Source organism: Chiroxiphia lanceolata, chromosome 11, assembly GCF_009829145.1.
Source record: "Chiroxiphia lanceolata isolate bChiLan1 chromosome 11, bChiLan1.pri, whole genome shotgun sequence".
NCBI classification, from domain to species: domain Eukaryota; kingdom Metazoa; phylum Chordata; class Aves; order Passeriformes; family Pipridae; genus Chiroxiphia; species Chiroxiphia lanceolata.
Window position 1 is genome coordinate 20,904,928 of NC_045647.1, and position 22,761 is coordinate 20,927,688.

Genomic DNA, 22,761 nt, shown 5'->3' on the forward strand with positions numbered 1-22,761 from the left:
TGTGGTGCGAAGGGCACAGACTAAGGGGATTCCTTCCCCCCAAAGGCTGGGGATGTGGGGTGGGAGGGCAGCTGTTCCCCAGGAGCTGTGTTAGGCTGTGTTAACAGTTCATTTCAAGGTTGGGCAAACACCACCACGTGACATTTTATGGCTGTTACCATACAGAGATTAACCCTTCTTTCTTTGCCTTGTGATTGTTCTGAGGAACCAGCACACCTGTGTTGCAGCAGATCCTCTCACCAGGACTGGTCACACCCTGAGCTCTGTGTTCTCATTTCTTTAGCCTGTGTTTGTGCAAGGCTTGTGTGCAGCAGCAGCAAAGCCCCAGATCATTGCTCATGAACTTCTGTTGCCTAATCAATGACAATACTTTTCCCAAAGCTCTGCACAAGGTTGTCATTGAAGGAATGAACTTGGAATTGAGCAGACTGTGACTGGGTAAATCAGAGCATGGTCGTGGGTGGCCAAGCTCCCACTGCCCAAAAGGCACTTTGTTGATTACAATCTTTCCAGACACATCCTCTAAAACAACTGGAGAATTTCTGCTGGTTGGATCTTCCAAACTGAAACAGTCCAAGTACATACACAGAGAACAGTTCCCGTGCAGTGGCATTGCCTACCCTGAGGATTGCAAGAAAGAAAGGCTGGGAGGGGGAAAAAAGGCTCTGAAGTCTTTGTGGCTGCCATGAGTTAAAATACTGCTCCACACTGTCTGGAGCTCGTGGAAAGGCAGAGTGGCTTGATGTAGGGTGAAAAGCAGGTATTTATTTGTAGCTGTATGTGGCTTTGAGGATTGGATAAAAGGAGAATCATTAGGATCAAGGAGGGAAGAACTGTGAAGGCAGCTTGAGGCTCACTCCCAATCTGTACAATGTGCTTTCGTCCCCCCAAAGGAATCCATATAAAAACACAATACAGGTTATTTGCTTTTGTGTTAGATTTTATCTACTGTCTCTATCCTTCCTGTGAAATGTTTTCTTGTGCTTGCCTTGGCTTTGACTGTGCAGTGTCCCAGGCCTGGGAAGGATTTGCTTGCAGAAGGATAATCTGCCTTCATGATTCTGCAGCTTTCTCTACATCCTTTGTGCTCACTGCAGACTACAAACACTATATGGCTGCTGCTGTTCTTTGCTATTGAATATTCCTTAGTTTCACGTGTTTCTTCATCGCTTTTTATTACAGTGTACCTGAAGAACTTTCACTCCCGCTGTAAAATTTTAAAATAATTTATGCAAAAAATTGTGTAGTGAATTAGTGGAGTTGACTGTATCCCTGGAAGGGAGCTGATGTTTACTAAGCAGGGTAACCATTGAAATGTCTGACTGTTTCTCACAATTTGGGCCTTTATAATTACGAGTTTCTCTGAGTTGCTCCCCAAAGATAGAAACAGTAGGAATTGCTGATATTTTGACTTGCTTATCTCCTCCCAGATGTAAACAGTGATTAACTCTCTCTCCTCAGTGTACTGAACTCTGGAGCACTATAATTATTCCCTTCCAGAGGGGAAGATTTGTCCAATCTTTCAATAACTATGTATTATCTGTGTGTGTAAAGGGAAACAAAGAAGCAGGGCTGCTGTTTAACCGGGCAGATTAACCCCCCAACTCCTGGTGCCAGCCCTTTTTCCTCCAAGAGGCAGCACTTGATTATCGTAAATGTGGCTGTGGTTAATGATGTGCCTCAGGAGAAAATGAAGTCAAAGCCTGACCAGTGTTATTGGCTCTTCCAGGACACTACCATGGGGTGTTTTCTATCCAGTAGTTTTCCAATTAAGGGTAAATGGTGTCATTAGGAGTTGCTGGCATTTGAAACACTTTGAGTTTGTAGCCATAGTATCATTAAATCGTGGCATTTACTCTTGGTGGAGCACAGAGAGCAGCTGACCTTCTCTGAGGCTCTGGAAGTCAGAAATGCAGAAGTAAACATTTTCCTGTTTAAATAAATGATGTCTGGCTAAATAAAACATGCTGTGAATCTCGGGGTTTAGCAGTAGAGCCTGGTAGGGACTCTTAGTTAACCAGAGTTAGAAGTAATGACCTAAATGCTGCATGTTATTACAAAACAGAGAAAGGTACCAGCAGAAAAATTCCCTTTTTCTTCTGATTCCTCAGTGACTCTGCACTGTTTCTGTGAAAAGTGAAGATTATCTTATTGTGCTTTCTGGTATGGAAGGTGAAGCAGAAATGCCATTTTATTATTTTTATGGACCCATTTTCTTCTTCCACGAACTCACAGGACTGAGGAAAAGCTGCTGCTTTGGGGAAATTCAGTTGGGGAATTTCTCCTTTGGCACCTTTCTGCACTTGCACCGTTTAAGATCAGGCTGTTCTGGTTTTCTTCTGCAATGTGGAGTTCCCCTTTGCAAACACATTCAGCTCTTAGGGGGGTTTGCCTAAAATGGGTGGTGAGACTTCAGTTTTGCTGTTATTTTCTGCACATGTATTATTTCCTCTCTGTAACTCATTGTGGGAACTCATTAAAGCAGCTCAGAGCAGCGTGTGTGGACACTTTGGGCTGGAATGGGCTGGATTTTTATGCACCACTAGATGGAGCAAAAAAAAAAAACCAACCCAACAAACAACAAACCAATTCAACTATGATAAATTAAGAGATTCATCCCCCAAATTAGACTTTAAGTAGCTGAAACAAAGTGTTATGTAATGTGAGGAGAAGAAATAACTCCCTGAAAAATGTAGAAGGGTATAGATCTCAAGCACGAATGCAGTCAAGGTTTTGAGATGTTTCCTTAGCCAAGCCACCAGCTGTGCCATGGAATATGGATTGCCACCATTCCAAGCAACTCCATAATCATCATAAGTTTAAATTATATAATAATTTGTAGCTGAGGAAGCTCCTCCCACGAGCAGGTGCCTGGGGCTGGCAGTGCCATCGGGCTGGAGCAGCACTGACACTGCATTTGAGGTCATTGGCAAGAGGAGGGGACTTGGCTGCTCACAAGTCACTGCCTGAAAAGGCTGAGACCCCTCTGGAACCCCCCACCCACAGCTTTGCTGAGGGGCCACTTACCCCATGGAATATTCATTTGCCAAACTGACCATTTTAAAGTGCAGCACGAAGTCTTTTTTCACCTCAAATACTGAAACGGAGCAGGGACTTTCAGGAAATATAACTCCAAAATATCTACCAGCATCGGGGGCAGTTCTTGCTTTGTTCGCGTTGTCCCGGGACTGCGTGTGAGCGGGGGTGGGTTGCTGGGGTTCTGCAGGAATTGGCTGTGGCCCGGCATGGCTGCTAGAGGGAGCTCCAATGCTGCCTGAGCCAGGGCTTTCCCGGGAAATCACGCCTGACATCCATGGCTTGGTTCGGTCCATGAAGCTGCAGATGAAAACGAGGGAGGAAACCAGCTGGATGTGCTTTTGCACTCTGTGGACACTGGAGATGAGATACGTGGATATATATGCCAGCATCCCCTGCAGTCACTGGTGTTTCTGTGTTTTATAATTATTATCCTAAATGTTGTTTAGAAATGTTATAATTATTCCCTGTTTGCCTGTGCAGTTTGCTCTGCCTCCACCTTTCTCGAGCTGGAATGCACAAGATGTCCCAGGGAAGGTGTGTGTTTGACAATCCATGGAAACCACGTGGGGTGTTTTACATCCCACTGTCTGATGGGTGTCTAGGAAGGAGTATGAGAACAAGACAAACATACAGCAACACCTCTCCCAGGCTCCAGCAGGTTTTGACAAGAAGCTGATCCATCAGTGATGTGTAGTAGGTTTTCAAATAAAGAAATTGATAATTACTATTTTTGAAAGGCACAAAACTATGATTATATGAATTTCAATACTGCTGGATAGGTGTTTCTGCTGTCAAAGTAGCAGAAGTTCTAGTTTTACTATTCTACCTGTACTGAAGTAATTTATAATAGTTAAGTGTATCACACCTGTGTCTACAAGGTGTTTGGTTTCTGAACCTTTTCTCTCATTTTTCATGATATGGTTTAGTGGGCATGGGGGGATTCAGGCAAAGGTTGGACTTGGTGATCTGGGAGGTCTTTTCCTACTGTAAAGATTCTGTGCTTCAGGTGGGTTTCCCATTTTCTGTGGACTCCACAAACTGCAGCAGCTGCTCAGGGCAGGGCTAGACCTGTCAGGAGCTGATCACACTCAGAGCCTGGAGTGACTCGGCTGAACAGCAGCGGGGGATTATCCCCCTTCCCCCCCCCCCCCCCCCCGCTGCTCTGGGAAGGACACTCTGCCCTCCTGGCAAAGGCAGAGGGGCTCTGGTGAGGGCAAAGTCCCCCCAGTGTGCTTGTAGGGTCCAGTTCCTTGCTGGGCTCAGGGATCACTCGCTCTGGTGGGCTGACAAAAACAGAGAGAGAGAGACAGAACTTCACTGAGCCCATCCACGAGGAGAAAAAATGTCATTAATGAGTTCAGGGAGAGTTTTTCTGGCTGTGTCTGGATCCAGCCCAGCCTCTTGCTCTCAGCTACTGGCTGACCTTTGGTGCCTCAGCCCTGCTGCCATCCCGCTCCCTCCCTGTGACCCGGGGACGGCCGGTCACTGACCCTCCGAGGAGACCTTGGGGACCTTCTTGGGGTTGGGAGGGACTCAGAGCAAGTTATGTTTGTTTTTAGCAACAGAATGCTAAATACAGGGTCAGGAGGAAAGGGGAGCTGTGCAGATATCACAGGGGTTGAAGGGACCTTAAAAATCATCCAGTTCCACCCCCTAGTTCCAACCTCAGTTCCATCCTCCACTAGAACAGCTTGCTCCAATCCCAATCCAACATGTTTTGGGTTCCACAGTAATGCATAGCAAACATGGGTACTCGTTAAAGCTTCTCTGAAACAAAGATGCTAATCCACGGAGGAGTTTGGCCCCTGATGAGTATGGCCCCTCCTTTGTGCCCAGCCAACACCTTTATCTGCCATTCATGGGTCACCTGGGTCAGTTCTGTAAAACACAGGTGTTGCTGTTTTCCCTTTAGAGTTGGGCGGTGAGATTTGAGAAAATTTGAAAATATTTATCTATATTTGCTGAACAAGCTGAGAAGCTGGAAGTTCAAATAACCAAAGGCCATTTCTTTGATTTATGTTTACTTTCCATATTCAAGCGAAAATTTGTACACAACATAATGAAAAATATGTCCCTTTCTAATTTCTAGTGTTTCAAGCAAGTCCTTTTTGTTCCCTACCCATTCAGATATTTTGCTTTTTTTTTCCCCTATGTTATTTGTATGCTCTTTGGCCTTTGGTGATCTTTGGCTGATGCATTCATAGAACAAATGCCTAAAATCAACCCAGTTTATGACCCATTAATGTAAGCATTTTTTCCCTAAAGAAATTATGTCACGTTTCATTCAGCTCCGAATTTTTTTTCCCCCAAGCCAATCACTGGAGCATTGCACACCTGAAAATGAGATAGCCTTGAAATCCATCTTGCTCTCTTCAATTAAATTCATCTTTATGGAGAATTCAATTAGTTGTAATTGCTATTTTGTGACAAGATTTTGCCAGGGGCCGGTGTAGTAAGATAATTAATCTCCATCAGGAAATGTTACTTAAATAGTTTTCCTTTGTCACCCTACGAGCAGAGTTATTAATCAGGTGCCGTGTCTGACACGGGGCAGCACGGGCAGCTCCCCCACTCCTGGGTGGAGCAGATGTTTCTGACAAACAAGTTTGTTTGCTGTGGGTCACGCGGTGTCTGATTAAAGCCATTTTGCTTTGTTCTTTGTTAGTGGGGGAGCTCTCAGCTGCCCCTGGAAGCCACCAGAGTGCTGCTGGTGCCTCCAGCATGGAACTGAGGTGCTCTCCAGGTTGAGCTCTTCAGAAGCCCACCAGGACATGTCTTCTGCTTTATAACCAGACTTTATTAGTGAAGGATCTTCTAAAATTGTCTTCCTTGTTGATTTTGGGCAGCTCAATGAAAATATATCCATACTGGATTCCAAGGGAGACATGGACAGTCCTTGGTTAGGTTAGTTCAGCGCTTCAAGGCTAGAAAATGCTCTGTGCTAAGGCAAGGGAAGAGCCATTGCTTTTAAAACTGAAAACAACTGAGTAATAGGCATTGTCAGCTCATTTGATGTTTTTCATCAAAGACTTATGGATGATCAAAGAGCCAAGAGGGGAGGCAGAGGTTTAGGTGTGTAGTAGAGCAGCAGGAAGCCCGTCACCTCATTCCAGACGAGGCCAAATGAACGCTGAGCTTGGCTTTCATGTTCCATTAGACACTTGTCTCAGCCACAGCGCTCAGTCCACCTGCAGAAAGCTTAGCCAGGAGTAGGAAAATTTGGGAGGCAGTTTTTGTTAATCTCTGTGCAAGATCTCCATGCTTTATCTGTCGAAATTGGAGTGGTAAAATTTGGAGCTTGTGGAGGCTCAAAGTGGGAATGAAGTGGTGCCTCCTCCAGCCAGATGGGCAAGTTCCTGCCTGGTGTTTGTTCAATCTGATTCTCTGGTATGGAAGAGCTAAATGATGAAATGGTCTTTGGGTAGAATTAAAGAAGGGGAAGACTAATTTAAAGCTTACTTTGACATTTTCCTTTCATATTCTTTTTGTTTTGAGGGCTTTTCCAAACAATTTCAGCATTGTGTATATATACATGTATGCACACACATACAGTAATTTCCAGGTAGGATTGGTCTCCAGACACCTCCAGCTGCATCCAGAGGGCAGCCAGGACCTTTGGCCCTCCCAAATGCTTCTGGGACTGCCTATTCTGATTTCTGGGGTTTCATTGGAGCTGCACTAGTTCCCCTGTGTACAAAGGCACTCTGAACTGTTCTGCTGTAAATACTGTTTGGAGCTTACGGTGAATATGGGAAGCACTTGTGAACTCTGAAGTCATGTAAAGTGTGTGGTCATCTTCTCGTGGTTTCAACTCCTTTTAGTATGAAAAGGCAGGGGAGTGGAAATTATTATTACAGTAAATAGATAAAAGTAAACTGCCAGTTAGCTGAAAAATCCTGTTTCCTTTCTGTTGAGGAGGTCCTGTGTAGTTCCCCATCCTGCTCTCAGCACACACACCACTAACCCCACTTTTTGTTGTTTTTGACCTGCTGATGTAGCTCCAGTTGGGTTTGGTTTTGGATTCTCTGCTAGTTTGCTAGTAGCATGTTATTTAACTCAGGTTTGTAAGCCTTTGCTCCCAGAAAACAATGATGCTTTTAAAAAATCTAACCCTGTTTTCAGTCGGTAGGTTTGAGCCTACAGAGGAGTAGGATCACTGAAACATTGACTATGCATGGGTGGTGATAAAAGGGTGATTTTCTGTGTTTAAAAGAAGCATAACCTCTGACAGACTGATACAGTGCACTAGAATTTAAATCTTTAAATCTGCTTATCTGAAATATCTCTGTCAATTTTTCTTTTCAGAAATGATGGAATTAAGGTAATAGATGCAACTTTACTGAATAATAGGGTAACGGCATATGGATTGTAGGTCTTTGAATCCACTTAACAGCATGTGTAATTCTGTACATTTCCTGGGAAACAAAAGGGTGATGCTCATTGATCCACAGTATCCTGTAATCTGCTGCTTCTGTGAAATGCTGGGTGATGACAGAAAAACACCCCCAACACGCAGGGAAATAGTCATTGATTGCAAGGGGATGTGTTGAAACAGGCTGAGAGTCAGATGGATTCTGAAATTGTAATGCTGATGGTTCTGGAGAGCTACAGGAACGAATGGCTTTGTCATGGTACGTGATAAATGGGCTCCTGGCAGTGCAGCCTGGGGCTCCTGCTCCAGCCCCTGGAGCTGTGCAGGGCAGTCAGGCTCTTGCACCAGCCCCTGGATCTGTGCAGGGGAGTGAGGCTCCTCTTCCAGCCCCTGGATCTGTGCAGGGGAGTGAGGCTCCTCTTCCAGCCCCTGGTTTCCCTGTCCGTGTGCACTCCCAGGATGCAGATTGCAGCATATGGAAATGCATGGGGCTGTCTCAGCACTCACTGGGGATGTAAGGGCTGTTGATGTGAAGGTGAGAACCAAACCTCGACCCTGTTAACCAACAGGAAGAGTGAAGTGAAGCCTGTCCCCGAGCCACTCCTGAGGTGCAGCCTGTGCCAGCAGGTCTGTCAGGCTGGGAGCTGCCAGAATGTTCTTACATACACATGCAGCAGGTACACCCAACAGAAATAGTCCCTGTTTTAAACTGTGAAGTCATAAGTCTCTGCTTTAGGGTGTAATGTTTTGTGTGTGCTCCTTTTGTATCCAGCCTGATGAGGATTTTATTCTCCACTGCATCACTTGCACAGAGCTGCTCCCAGCTGGTCCAGGAGGACAGTGGTAACACTGGAGCTTGCAAAAGGACACACGATATTCAAACATGTTTTAAATTACATATCTGTTTTAGGTTTACTCAACAGCCCTTGTTTGCTGTTATTTTTCAGTCAGGTGATCTCGAATGCCATGCAAGAATCCTTGGAGAACTGGGATCTGTGTGGTTCCTGGGTGGATACTGGTATGGGGGCTTGTTCAGAGTGTTGTTCTGTTTGTCCTGAGGCAGACAGAAGTGATGGAAGTGATTCATTTTGCTCCCACTGTGGGGAGAGGTCACTCCCAAGACAGCAGTTGGCCTAACTGGTTTACAGTAAGTGCTTAATTCACAGTAATCAAGGAACCTTATCCATATTGAATGTGTTTTCAGATGTATGGCTTTCATTAACATCACTTTCTTTGCACATGATACACAAACAAAAGGGAAAGGACAGGGACACAAATGAGAACTTTTAGGGGAGAGTAAGTTTGTCCAACCATGTTGTTGAACAAGACATTTTCAAACACTTCTGTTCTCAGATTACATTAGCAGGCTGGACCTTGGCCTCACAGGGGATTAAACATGGATCTGGAAGCTTTAATGTCTCCAAACTCAGTTATATACAATTGGCTGCTGCTCTCACATCGGGCTTTCTCTTCCTTCTTTGGAAAACCTCAATTCCCATGTCACATGTACGGCTTGGTTTTGTTTTCATGGTTCTAAACTTGAGCTGCAAATAGGAGTGAAGCTTGTTAATAAACATCTGATCTTTGTGTAACTCTGGGAATAAGTGTAATTTAAATGATGGGCTTTACTTCTAACAAAGCCAAAACCACATCACTGCAATATTTGAACATGAAATCAGTTCCTCTGGCGAGACAGCACCTTGAAAAACAATGCTTATGAGGTGGTCAGCAGATAATAAATTCGAAACTGCTTGTTGTCATCCCCTGATAAAGCTAATTTTTCTCAGGGTTCAGGGCTGGGGGACTTGCAGCTCCTTTGGAAAACCCAGCAGAAGGCTGGACAAGGCAGACACAGTGGGTGAGAGTCTGTGACACAGCAGTGAACTCTTGGACAGCAAGGCCATGAACCTTTAGCTGTTACTGCTGGAGATAATCAAGTTGGTGGCAGTTTTTTAAAATTAATTTTTCTAGTAACATTTTCACAGAAATTAGATCATTTCTTGAAAAAGAAACTTCTCCAAGTCCCCTTGTTGTTACTCCTGCAGGCCTCTAGGAATTCCTCTAAGAATGCAGGCCCCAACTTTGCAAGCACAATCTGGGTTTTATTTAATATAATTCTGCTGTCTCTGCACAGAAATTCAATTTTATTTTTGCACAGTTCTGAAACTAATGAAGCCAGTTGAGCTTACTAGCCTGGCTTTTAGGATCATGTTGGGCTGGCTTTGTTTCCTAGACGTTGCTTTTCTTATAGATTTAAAAATCTCTTTGAGATACTGGGATTATGTTTTGATTTAGAAAGTATGTTGTGAAAATGAGTGTTTGGGCACTCTTCTGTGTTAGGGAACCTGGGAACAGGAGCTGGTTCTGAGGACAGGCAACATGAGCTTCCAACTTGGAGCTGATTTCCATTCCCAATGTTGGGAGTGCTCTAGACCCAGCAAGGGATCTAGAGCATTCCTAGCATTGGGAATGGAAGTCATTCAAGCCCCAGGCAAGGAAGATTTTTATTTCCAAGAGCAGCATTAAACATGTGTTTAGGTACTTTCTTGTCTAAATGGTTCATTAAAATATTTGGAACAAATGTGTGAGAAGAGGAAATTAGAAGCAGGAATTTCCTTGGTATTCTTTAAGATCCTTCCCTGTGAAGCTGCCTTTCCATAGGTGAGCAGTGCCAGTGCTGTCAGCACGAGCTATTAAATTGGCTATTCAAAAGAAAGGCTGAACCTGAACTGTGTTTTCAGGGTTTGTCCCAAAGACTAGTATCAAGTGAGGGATGTTTCACGTGTCCTGCTTCCCCCATGATTCTGCGGAACCCTCTGAGTTGGGCTGTATTACTTTTAGATCTACAGCCAGACAGATTTTCTGAACTGGAGGTGTATGAGTGCAGCTGCCAGAGGTGCTGCAGCTGTCCTGGAGCTCCTGCCTCTGCATCAGACCTGGTTTAGGATGGCAGTGCATGCCCAGAGAGCAGAGCTGTGACACTGGCAGAGACTCGCTGGAGACAGTGGGTCGGAATTCAGCGCATTCCGGGCCAGCTCCTGGTCTGGCAGTGTCCCATGGCAGTGCCAAGGCTGTGGGAGTAGGAGAAAGGAATGATGAGCTGCTGCCCTGCCTTTGGGGCCTGACAATGCCTTGACTGCACTAATTAATGCAGGACACGTCTGCATGGCTGATAAACGATGCTGCAGATGTTACAGCAGAGATTCCAGCCATAGCTCCATCAGATTCCTCCCCTGCTTGCTGGGAGGAGACCAGGCTCTTCATAGTTCCTGGTCCATGATATTGAAATTGGAATTTCCCACAGCTTGTTCCTCAGGGACATTTGTTTGGGAGATCAGGACTGTGTGACAGAACGAATGCTGAACTGACCATCACCTGGGTTCCTTCTGGGGTCTTTTTGGGACTGCGGCCTCCCTGATGGCTTGGCAGATCTCTGCCAAGGGATATGAAGGGATAATTTTCTTTGATAGCCAATGTAATGGCTGGAATATCATTCCAGTTTTGTTTCTGAGGGAGGGGTTGTCCTGGTTAATTATAATCCTTCTGTCACCTTCTTTTTGCCTGTTGGATTAGAAGCTTTGGGCTTACCCACCAAATGGAGCACTGAGACTGGCATCCAAAGTCAGACCATCCTCAAGCACGGGTAAATATTTCCATTTAGTGAACCTGCACTTTGGAATATAAGGAAATAATTTGGTCCTCTTTTGTATGTGGGCATGTGGAGTATCACAGCATCAACCTGCACTGAACAGGTTTCCCTTTCTTCTATATGCTGCCAGTTCGTGGGAAGAAACTGTGCCAAGCAGCAATTATTCACTGAGCAATACCCAGCACAGAGCTATAAATATTTAATATATTATTCTGCATTCCTTCCCTCAGTCTGAGAAAGATGCAATGCCATGCTGCTGCTCTCACCCAAAGGTCTGACAGAGCTCAGAACTGCCTTTTCCTTCACACACACTCTGAGTTGCTGTTTGCAGACAGAATATCTTTATACTTTGATGCTCCAAGTGACTTTCACTTCTTAGCCAAAAGATGATATATTTAAGCAGTCTTTATTTGGGATCAAGCTGGGGGTTTGCTTCAACTGCAATTATTTCATCTGTCACCACTGTGCATTTTCATGCCAGAAAAATATCTTGGCTTTTCTCAACGTGGATATTTTTCTGGCTGCTTGCACGATGTCTGCATGTGCTGTGTGGTTATTTGTAGCCTCTGCCAGCAGTAGATAGGTAGTGCTGGGCTCTCCTCTATCCTCTGCTTAACAGCTAATGAAGCAGTTGCAGCCATCTGCCCTGATGGGAATGGATGTTCCTGCCCCAGCTTAGCATTAGTCACTCAAATCGAGCCTGGAGGGCTGGAAGCTGCCCAGGGGACCCTGAGGAGGGAGGCAGCTGTACTGAGCCATCCACCAGTGGGGGGACTCTCACTCAGCCCAATAAGAACCTCCATATAACTTTGCCCTCCATCAAGAGTTAACAAAGGTTTATAGCGTGGACACAGTACTGGACTAGAAAATTACTTCTCCTGTTTATCCTTCTCAGCAAGAACATAGTTCTCTGTGGTTCTGTTACACTGGGGCTTGCTGCAGTCACATTGATAGCTTCCAAATGTCTCAATGATTCCCACTGTCACTGCTCCACACTGAGACAGAGTAGTTTCAGATCTCTCTGTCATCCCAGATCAATAACACTCCTCGGGTGTTATCACAGCTAAGCACAGGCCCATTGAGACCTGTCCAGTTCACAGGATTCATTCCCTACCCCTTCTATGCCCATACAATGTAGGGAACTGCATCTTAGACTGTTCCCAAAATAATCTTCAATTATACCAATTTTTGTATTTGTGAAAAATTGTTCCTTCATCACAAAAAAGCAAAATAAACCAAACTCTGTATCATTGCTCAAGGTAACAAGAGCTAATTGTGCCTTTCACTTGAATCTGCTCAAACATTGTGGAATCAGATTTTTTAGATACCCTGTTGCTGGGAATCCTGTACCCTTGGGTTTGCCCACCACATAGTGCCAACAATCATAGAATCATAGAATCAGCTGGGTTCGAAGGGACCTCTGAGATCATCAAGTCCAACTCCGCTGTGGTTCCCAGCCCATGGCACTGATGCCACATCCAGTCTCTTTTTAAAAACCTCCAGGGACGGAGAATCCACCACTTCCCTGGGCAGCCCATTCCAATGGCTGAGCACCCTCTCTCTGTAAAGAAATTCCTTCTAATATCCAACCTAAACCTCCCTGGCACAGCTTAAGACCATGTCCTCTTGTCTTGCTGATCGTTGCCTGGGAAAAGAGACCAACCCCCCCCCTGGCTCCCCCCTCCTGTCAGGGAGTTGCAGAGAGTGAGGAGGTCTCCCCTGAGCCTCCTCTTCTCCAGGCTCAACACCCCCAGCTCCCTCAGCCTCTCCTCATAGGACCTGTACTTGAGTCCCTTCCCCAGCCTCGTTGCCCTTCTCTGGACCTGCTTCAGCACCTCAATATCCTTCCTGAACTGAGGGCCCAGAACTGGACACAGCACTCCAGGGGTGGCCTCACCAGCGCTGAGTACAGGGGAAAATAACAGAGTTACAGCCGTGGCCTTGTTTTGTGCTTCAGGGCAGAACTCTTGACTAGAATTGTGGTTATTCTTTTTGTTTGTGGATGCCTAAAGCCTATTGAATAAGCCAGCAACTGTGTCTGAATTTTAGACCAATGATCTCTTGGTAATATTGGTATTTTGTCCTGAAGAAGTGGGCTGGTTATGATTCCTGTGTGACTGATGGACATAGATGGCAGCTCTAGGCAAGCTCATCCAGACTTGTGTGCATCCATACTCTGTATACTCCTCTTTTAGCCTTGAAAGCAGTTGTTATTACCAACAATTACACACATTCTCCAAGTTTCATGCTGCCCATGTTAGCAGTAAATAATCCCACTGGGTATAGCCCTGTGTGCCCAGTTTAGTCACAGTTCATGCTACGGTTCCTCTAAAACGTCAGGAATTCATATGACCAAGAGATGTCATTCAACTGACTCATCAGTCAAACTGGGGCAGATTTCCTCAACTCCTCACCTAGAAGGACCTTGCAACTCCATGGAAACAAACTGGAGGTACAAAAGAGCTCCCAGGGTGGTTTAGAGGCACTCCCTGATAATACAGAACAGTTCTGCAGTGTGTGTGCTCTGTCTTAGCTCATTTGCATTCAAAGCCTTGGCATAGTTCCACAGTTCATAATACTTTGGGGTTTCTTAATATCTTTATTAATACCAGTGGAAATTGTACATATATAGAAAGTCTATTTCATTTTAATAGTATCTTTTTAATAGCTTTATCATTAGCTAGTGTATGTACTTTTTTCTGGACTACAAATGTCCTGAGGTCAGTGCCCCTTAGGAATAAACAGGATTGTCAGATCTTCCTCTTTGTTTTCTTTAGAAAATTTTCTTTAATGCAGTATTTTATTTTCCTGTCCAGCTATTTGTTAAAAAGCAAAGCAAAACAAACAAGCTTGTTTGAAGTAACCTAAAAGAAATATATTTTCATTTTCCTGAGCATTCATGAAGTGACTCTAGGTACAATGAGATATTTTGTTTGCTGTAGCTTAATGGCATTGTGTTCAGAATCTGGGTTATTTTTATGTTTTAAATTAACTTTCCATCTTTCAGCAATTTGGAAAGAAACCAAAAGATTAATGGGACTTGAGCTGGAAAGAAGAAGGGAGTGATGTATGTGATTACACTAAAATTATTCTGTAAATTCAATAAGAGCAAACTGATTTTCTGTACCCCGAATCCAGATCTTTCAGTAGATTTAAACTTGATTTCTTCTGGGTGTTTTTCCTGGCCACGAAACTTTGTTTGCATGTTGTCAGACCACTCCTGAGGTTTCCCACAGTGATAGGTTGAGTCTGTGGGTTGGGTTGCCAGGTAAAAGGCTGGGCTAGAGCATTTCTGGGTGTCTTGCCCTCCTTAGTGTAGGTCTTGTTTTCCATCTTCTCCCTCATCCAGGAGTTTCTGTAGTTCAGCTCCTGTGGCTTTTCCTGTCTTTTGACACTGTTTCTGTGTCTGACCTGCATGTAAGAAAACCAGTTCTTAAGACTTTCTCCGTGGGCTGCTTTGATTCAATCCCTGTATGGGCCATTCAGGAGGAGTTGGACTCCATGATCCTCACAGGTCCCTTCCAGCTCAGAAAATTCCATGAAATCCATTCTTCATTCCTGTATTTGATGGAAGAAATTGTGCAAGAATGGGAAGTTTCTAACATAGACACTTATTGTAAGATGCTCCATCATCTGCCTCTGTCCTGCTAGAGGGACTTCCCTGGCCCCTGGTGGCACAGCCAAAGCTGCAGTGGGGTCTCTCCATCCCTCAGGCCACCCATGGGTACCCACCATGGACAGCAGATGAATCTTTGGAGTCCTTCCATGCCCCTGGTGCCCGTGGGACTCTCTGGGCACGCTGGCAGCTGTGTGGCTCTGTGCTGCCAGCCCCAAATCGATTCGATCTGTGGCTCCTGTGCTTTGGGCTCTTTAGCTGCAGTTACCCAAGGACACAAACAATCACACTTTGAACTGCTTTCAGCTGCAGCAGGGAAGTTCTAGAGAAGTATCTTGGTAGAAATAACCTTTCAGCCATGTCTCAGCGTGGACAGCCCCAAGTTGCACCAGCAGAGGTTTAGACTGGATATTAGGAAAAGGTTTCTTCACTGAAAGGGTTTGGCAAGCCCTGGAAAAGGCTGCTCAGGAAGTGGTGGACTCACCATCTGTGGAAATATTCAGAAAACGTGTGGATGTGGTGCTGAGTGCCGTGGGTTAGTGCTGGACCTGGCGGTGGCAGGTTACTTGATGATCTTGGAGGTCTTTCCCAACCTTAAGGATTCAGTGATTTATGATGGGTATTTTTGCTGTGGGAGCTGTGCTTTTCCCTGTGTTTTTAAACAGATTTATTGCCTCTCCTGACTGCAGGGTTTGGGGACACCCTGGGTGTCTGCATTCAGAAGGAAAACTAAGGATTTTTAATGAAGCTGTAATCCTGCTCCTTGGGCCTGTGTAAGAAGTCCCCGAGGTCGCCACGTGCTTAGTGTCAGTCACACCACAATCAAGGTTGTGCCGGGGTGGAGGCTAATTACTGCTCATTAGCATCTCTAATTTATGCATAGCCCATCATCCCTGCACAGACACTGCGACTGAGAAATATTTATTTATAGTAGGAAGGGCCAAACTGTGAAGATTTTTTTAAATCTGTGTTAAAAGCAAGGCAAAAAAGTCTCACAGAGTGAGCCAGGCTGGCACTTCCACAGCACACTGTGTTATGCAGGAAACTTATTATAAGTAAATTAAGTTCCCCCTTTTCAGTTGTTAAACTAACAAGCAGCCACAAAGCCGACATATGTGAGCCACCCCCTCAAAATTCAGTGCTATCACAAATCTTGAACTGTGCAAGCAAACAAATTACAGGGTGGAATAAGCTCCCAAAAGCTATTTTGAAGCTTTAGTGCTTTAGTTAACAGCTATTTGGACAATATGGTTTGTTTCCATTCCTGTACAGCTGATTCTTGCTGTGTTTGTGGCCTCCTCCCTTCACACCACCCTATTTATTTTTGTAAACATATTAGTAAGCTTGGGACTACAGTAAAGATTTGCCACTGTAAATATATTAGTGCAATTCTAAGTGAATGTTATGAACCTCCACAGCCCATACCTGTTTCTGGCTGTGTGAACAAAGGTTGATCTATGGCTGTTGGTGTAAGGGCTGTTCATTATAAATGAATAAGTGCAAGTACCATTTAAAAAATTTTTCTAACATGATGATGGAATTTCATGATGAGGCTTTGGCTAATGTTTTATTACAGCTTGAGGGAAAACTGGCTTTACCCTAAAAATGTAACTCTGTATTATATGTCTAATAAACCTGAAGTCATGCTCAAGGAGAGCAGGTCTAATTAGAACAGCAGGCACGTTAAAGCTTGCTGCTCAAACATCAGCTTGCTTGGAGCACTTACTCAGGACTTACAGTATCTTAACTGAACCTTTCTGGTGCAATAATTCTTCAGGACAACCCTGTCCTTGCTTTGTGGGTAGAGAACACAAAGCCACAGAATGTGAGGATGGCTGTTCTGTTGGTAGATAAATGAGGAGATGTGATGCCCAGCGTGAGCAGAGCCAGCAAGAGAGGAGGGTTTGAACTGCAGGAGGCTCTGGCAGAAGAATTTTGCCCGGTTTTCCCCTTTCCATGCTATTTTTGCTTAGTGAATAAACTGAGGCTGAAAGCAGTGTGGCCAGGAATGTGTCCTTGGAAGCTCACAGAACTGCTCTCCCGTGCCCATGGTTTGGGTCATGTGCGCTGTCCTGTCCTGGTGCTGCTCTGCCAGTGTCCTTTTGGCACAATATATTCTGAGGTTCTGCACCCACACAGGTGCATGGAGGCTGGGATTTTCCTGCCAAGTGCACACAGAAAGGAGGGAGACAGGTTCTGGAAAAGCTCAGTATAATGGTGCTCACAGCAGGACTCGTGTCAGCCATTCACAGAACAAAGCCATTGTCACTCCTGTAACAGATACAGAAGGGTAGAGTGCTTTAGAATATTGAAATTAATCATGCTGTGACTTTTTTTCAGGGAAATGTTTCTCTAATTTGCCTCTCTCTAGTCTAGGAAAGGGCTGTTGGGTTTTTTGTTTGTGTATTTTGGTTTTACACTCAGGTTTAATGGCATGCTAAGTGTCTGAAAAAAGAAGGAAGAAAATGTAAAACCATTGAGCACTTGATGTTTAAGGTATTTTGAATAGTTTATACTTTTAATTTAGTTTTATGCTTTAATACTTTATAATTTTATTCTTTTGCTGTCATCTCAGGACTTCGTTGGAAACAGGAAGCAGCGTCTCAACTGATCCTCTCAGGTACTGTAGTAATAACAGAAGTTAGTTTTAGGTTTAAAGTAACAGAAATTACCTTTATTCTGTATCAGGTGTACATCACATAACTTTATCTTGCAATGCACAGCCAACGAAGGCATTGGGTTTTTCTAAGAGTGGATAATTTGCTCTTTTCCCCGGGATTTCCAACTTGAAATTGGAAAGTTCTGTCTTCAAAGACTGTGTTTGCTCTCAGAGCAGCTTGAAGGGGAGGGGAGGGAAGGTGGTTTGTGCAGATTTTTATAAACCTTTATGCTGAGAACCTCTGCCCTGTCCTGGCAGCTCTGTGCTGCTCTGCATGAACAGTCCTGTCTGGGAGATGTCATTGTTGGTTTTTGTTGTTCAGCATTTTGATAAAAGCAGTGTATAAACTTCAGAGAGCACTGTCACAGGAGTCACTGCAGTAACTGGGATTTCACTTTGATCGCTCAATTTAGAAAGTAATGCTTAGCCCTGTTAACACTGCATATCAAATGGGTTCTTGCCATCCTTATTCTCCTCCTTGCACATTGAGCAAGTGCATCAAAGGCACAGACTTCCTTTGATTAAGCTGGGGCAGAGTCCTTCCCTCTCAAATTGACAGTTGTTTTGGTACCAGTCTTCTCTGGAGATGTTATGGGTTGAGAATGTGACTTTTTCCCACTTATGTCATTTAACCTTGCTTGAACAAAACAGTGGGAACTGTTCTGTTTAACCTTATTCAAATTAAAGGCTGCCTATAATTAATCTTCCATTATTTTCCAGTGTAAAGTCTTCTGAAAGTAAAGTATATGCCCTATTACCATTTCCTAAGCACCCACCCCCTATGTTGTGATATTCTCTTTGTCCTCAGCACAGCAACACTGCACAACATTCTGTGTTTTGGGCAGTATTCTGTTCCCATCTCCCAGTGTGACCAGAACACTGGGTCTTTGTCTGGGAGGACAATGCAGGAAACAATCCCACTTGCCCCTGCCCTGCTTTTGTGCAAAATTGTTTTAGGAAGACCATCATGTATCTGGTGTGTGATGTACCAGGTATTGCTGCCACCTTTATTCCAGTCTGGCTAAATCTTTGTGGAAAAAGATTTCCTTACAACATTTTTTCTTCCAGTGGATTTCTTCCCAAGGGAGAGTATCAGAGAGGAAGATGGGGAAGAATTTTGTAGATGCTGGAAGTGGCTGAATTTTAACATTTGCTGGGAAAAGGAGAAGGGAATATTCTTTGAATAGTTTAAGTTGCCCTGACTATAAAATAGATTTCAGACTCATTAACTACAAATTAACAATTTTCTGAAGTTTAAAAAGTCCAGAGTAAAACAGTCATAAAGGAGACATTAAAGAAAATTTCATATTATATCAGCTAAACCTGTGGGTTTTTCTTAGTGTTAAATAGTTATTGCGGAAAATGTGACATGTAGTCAACTTCAGTACGTCAAACAAGCCTGTTCTGGAGCTGTAATTATATGGAGTTCAGACTATTATTTTTAAGTAAAATGAGAGAGAATAGAATTCTTCTTGTTAGCGAATGTTCTCGTGAACCTGTTGAGCAAATTGGCTTTTGAATGATCCATAAAACGGGATGTACCAATTAATATGGACCCACTCAGTGTTCTGTCAAGCCATTAGTATTTCCTAGTCAGGCTACTCTTCTTCATTTTGCTCACAAAGTTCCTGTCCCCATCAACAAGGTAAGTTTGCCCTCAAAGAACCATTCTTCTAGTTCTCAGTGCTGGAAAGAGCAAGGGTTAATGTGAAAAATTTGCTTATGTCCATTCTAAAGAGGAAAGTATGTAAAATTGGCATATTTTACATATGTATATTTTGGTTGGCACGATTTCTTTCATAGCCTGCACAGTATTTACTCTGGATATTTTGAGTTGGCCTCTGTCAGCTTTCAGCTGGCATCTGAAATATTTTGTTTCCTATATCTAAATCTTAATGTTGGCCTTCTGGAGTGCTGGATTACCAGACCTGTTTCAAATTATGTGGATATTTAAATGTTTGAGCTTTGCAGATATTTGTGGCAGGTTTGTCATCTTCTGTAACAAATTGATCAACCAGTGGTTGAGTAAGTTCAGAGAACAGATGTGCAGAAAGGACAGTCAGCATTAAGAGAACAGCAAACTCTTATTATTCTACTCCACGGATACTTTGGCACCTTAAAGGCTTAATAACCAAAACTAAAGGATAGTATCAAATGATGATTAATATTATCTGTGGGGGAGTGCATAAATCTGAGAGATGTTATTTGAAGCCAAATAACTTTGTTTTGAGTTATTGGAGTGTTTCTAGGCAGCAGAGCTTCCCTTCAAGTAAACATGGAGGGGAGAGGGCTTGGTTTGCTGTCCCTGCCTGTCTGGATGTCACCAGCACCCCCAGGTGTCTCCGTGGTGCAGCAGAACCCGAGGGCTCCGTGTGAACACGGCTCTTCCCTCTTCCCTAATGGGGAAGGGATGTTTGCTGGGGGGTGCCCAGGAGTGCCTGAGAGGGACAGGAGAGGAGATCAGTTTGCCAGAGCCTTTTACATCAGAGTTTGCCTTATTCTTTGAGCAACTGAAGATGCTGGAGAGCAGAGCTGGGAAAGGGCCCTGGGGGTCCTGGTCGGTGGCCAGTTGTTCCTGAGTCAGCAGTGCCCTGGCAGCCAGGAGGGCCAACCCTGTCCTGGGGCACCAGGGAGGGGATTGTCCCGCTCTGCTCTGCCCTGGGGCGGCCTCACCTCAACATTGGGGCAGTCTGGGGGGACACAATGGAAGGAAGGGATTGAGCCATCAGAGAGTGTCCAGAGGAGGCAACAGAGATGGGGAAGGGCCTTGATTGGAAGCCGTGGAAGGACACTGAGGGCACTTGGTGTGTTCAGCCAGAGCAGAGGAGACTGAGGGGAGACCTCAGTGCAGTTCCAACTGCCTGGGCAGAGGCAGAGGAGGGGCAGGGACTGAGCTCTGCTCTGGGGGACCAGGGACAGCACCCAGGGAATGGCTGGAGCTGTGTCAGGGCAGGCTCAGGTTGGATCTCAGGCAAAGGTTCTTCCCCCAGAGGCTGGTTGGGCACTGCCCAGGCTCCCCAGGGCAGTGGGCACAGCCCCAAGGCTGCCAGAGCTCCAGGAGGTTTGGCTGATCCTCTGGGGCACAGGGGGTGACTTGGGGATGGTCCTGTGCAGGGCCAGGGGTTGGACTGGATGATCCTTGTGGGTCCCTTCCAACTCAGCAGATTCTGGGATTCTGTAATTTTCCCACCAACTTTCATGTGGAGATGGCTTGGTTTCCAGGATCAGGACAGGGACTGGTCTCCAGGAGCTTTGGGTGCTGTTCCATCCTGTGAGCAGTGAGACCTTTAACCCTCCCAGGAACTAATTTAGCATCAAAACCTTGTTTTGTGCACCTGATCTGTAATCCTCGTGTGATCCCCACTTCTACATGTGGTGTGCACAGGGAATCCTGGAATAAGTACAGCCACTGTCTTGGTGCCATGAAATTCCAGAGCTCCACAATGCAGGAGTGGCTACCATGAAGTTTTTGTGTGTAGCCTTTGAAATATTTCACCCTGAAGCCATGAAAGACTCACTGAAAACAGTTTTCTTACTGCAAAATTACAATTCCTGTGTTCCACCTAAGTAGGTGGATATGTTGTTTTTCTGGGCAAGTGAAATATTTCCAGGAATGTTCCTGGCATATCACCATGAGGGTTTAAGTAAGTAATAAATAACAGTACTTCAATATATGTATTTAAGATGTGTACTTTTAATATCTATTTTAAATATGTATTATGTATTTCATGTATTTATAAATTTATAGTGTATTATTATGTTGTTACTATATTATTTTATTTATATAGTTATAAAAATTTGTTTAAATTTATGTATATGCTTTACATATTAATGTTTACTTAGTAATTTATATATTTCTATTTATTTTTATTTATAGTTTATATTATATGTATATACAAAATATATATTTAGTATAAGTAGTTCAATATATGTGAAGGTTAAAGATTTATGTAGGTAGACGAGTCAATTTACCTGCTGTCCCCAACTTTTGAAATCAGTCCACCAGTAACTCCAGCACTGGCTTCCTGCTGGGGTTATTTCATACAAAGTTCTCCCTCCTCAGTGGATTGTTTTCCTTCAGCCTCAGAACTTCAGGATTTGGCAAGAAAACCAGCCCTAAAAAAGGAGGTGTTGGACTGGAGTGTTTTCACTTTGCCCTATTTTTAGTGGCTGGTTTTGAAAGCCTTGTCAGAGGCTTCACATGCTGTGCCAGAGCTGAACTCTGATTATAGAAATTCTCTGCAAAGCCCTCACAGCTCCAGTGCTGAAGCTGCAGCACATCCAAAAACCCCTACTCCTGTCAGGCCTGGGAATTCTGAGTCAAAGGTTTTGGAAAATGCCTTTCTGAAAGAACTAGTTCTATATCCTGGGTGAGCGTGAGATGAAGCTTAATTTTCTTTGTTGTCTTCCTCTGGAAGACAAGGGAAATGAAGAACGTGTGGAGAGCGTGAGGCTTTTCATTTGCAAAAGTCCTAATTAGCATTTTCTCTGCGTGCAGGGTGGGATAATCGGGGTTGGATGCTGTCAGGAAATCCATGGGTACATGGCTTCTGGACACTGAAAGCCCACTGTTTAGAAAGAAATAATTAAGGTGATAAATAGTTGGGTTTTTTTTCTGGAAAGGATATGATGGTGAGAAAGAAATTGCTTTGTAATGTGAGCAGACAAAGGATAAGTTTTCTGAAAAGTCTCATTTCAGGATCAAGTGTCCCTTGAGCTTAGTTGTCTCTGGCTGACTTTCCCCTTCTTCCTTGATCCTGGGAATAGCTGTTCTTGGTTATAACCTTTTTCTCTTTCTTTTTTTCCTGCCTTTTTTAAAGGAATATCAAAACATTCAGACATAAGAATGTTCTGATAGGGAAAACTCTTTTTTTTTTTTTTTGTGCCGTTTGTTCTTGGAAACAAAGGGAAAAGGATTTCATCTTGGCACCACCACAAATGGCCAAACACAGGGCAGAGGCAGTGCCAGGAGGTCTGGGCTCACCAGGAGTCACTGGGTCTCGAGGGCTTTTCCTCAGTTCCTCTTTAGATAAAATACTCTGGAGAACAGGAGATGAAAAGCTGGGATGGGAGATTTTGATAAGAAAAATCTAACTACCCTTCCCACGATGGCATCACTTGAAGATTGCCAAGCTAATGTAGCCCAAGGGACTGTGAGTTCCGGAAGAAAAATAGGCTTGAACTTGGGCAGTATTTAATATTGCTGGGGGATGATCTTCCTTCTCACCAGTCGTGTTTGCTCAGGAATCCCCAGCTCTGGTGCTGGTCGGAAAGAAATCCCAGGAGTAAGTGCAGGCAGCACAGGGAATTGGGTACTTGAAAGAGAAGTCTCACGAGAAATTATTTTTTAAAAGGCCAAAGGCAATTTTTCAAAGGCAGTTTTTTGATGCAAGTGGCTTTTTCCATGATCTGTTTGTTCCCTGTCC

General features: G+C 44.2%; 2 protein-coding genes across 3 annotated transcripts in view; both read left to right on the plus strand.

Moving 5' to 3' along the window:
• Positions 1 to 22,761, plus strand: part of LOC116792417 (prophenin and tritrpticin precursor-like) — a 610,102-nt gene that overhangs the window by 376,624 nt on the left and 210,717 nt on the right. The window lies entirely within an intron of this gene.
• The window catches only part of IQSEC1 (IQ motif and Sec7 domain ArfGEF 1), a 338,913-nt gene that overhangs the window by 170,757 nt on the left and 145,395 nt on the right, over positions 1 to 22,761 (plus strand). The window contains 1 exon segment of the mRNA XM_032699314.1: positions 17,252 to 17,296. Coding sequence (XP_032555205.1) covers positions 17,252 to 17,296 — 45 coding nt within the window.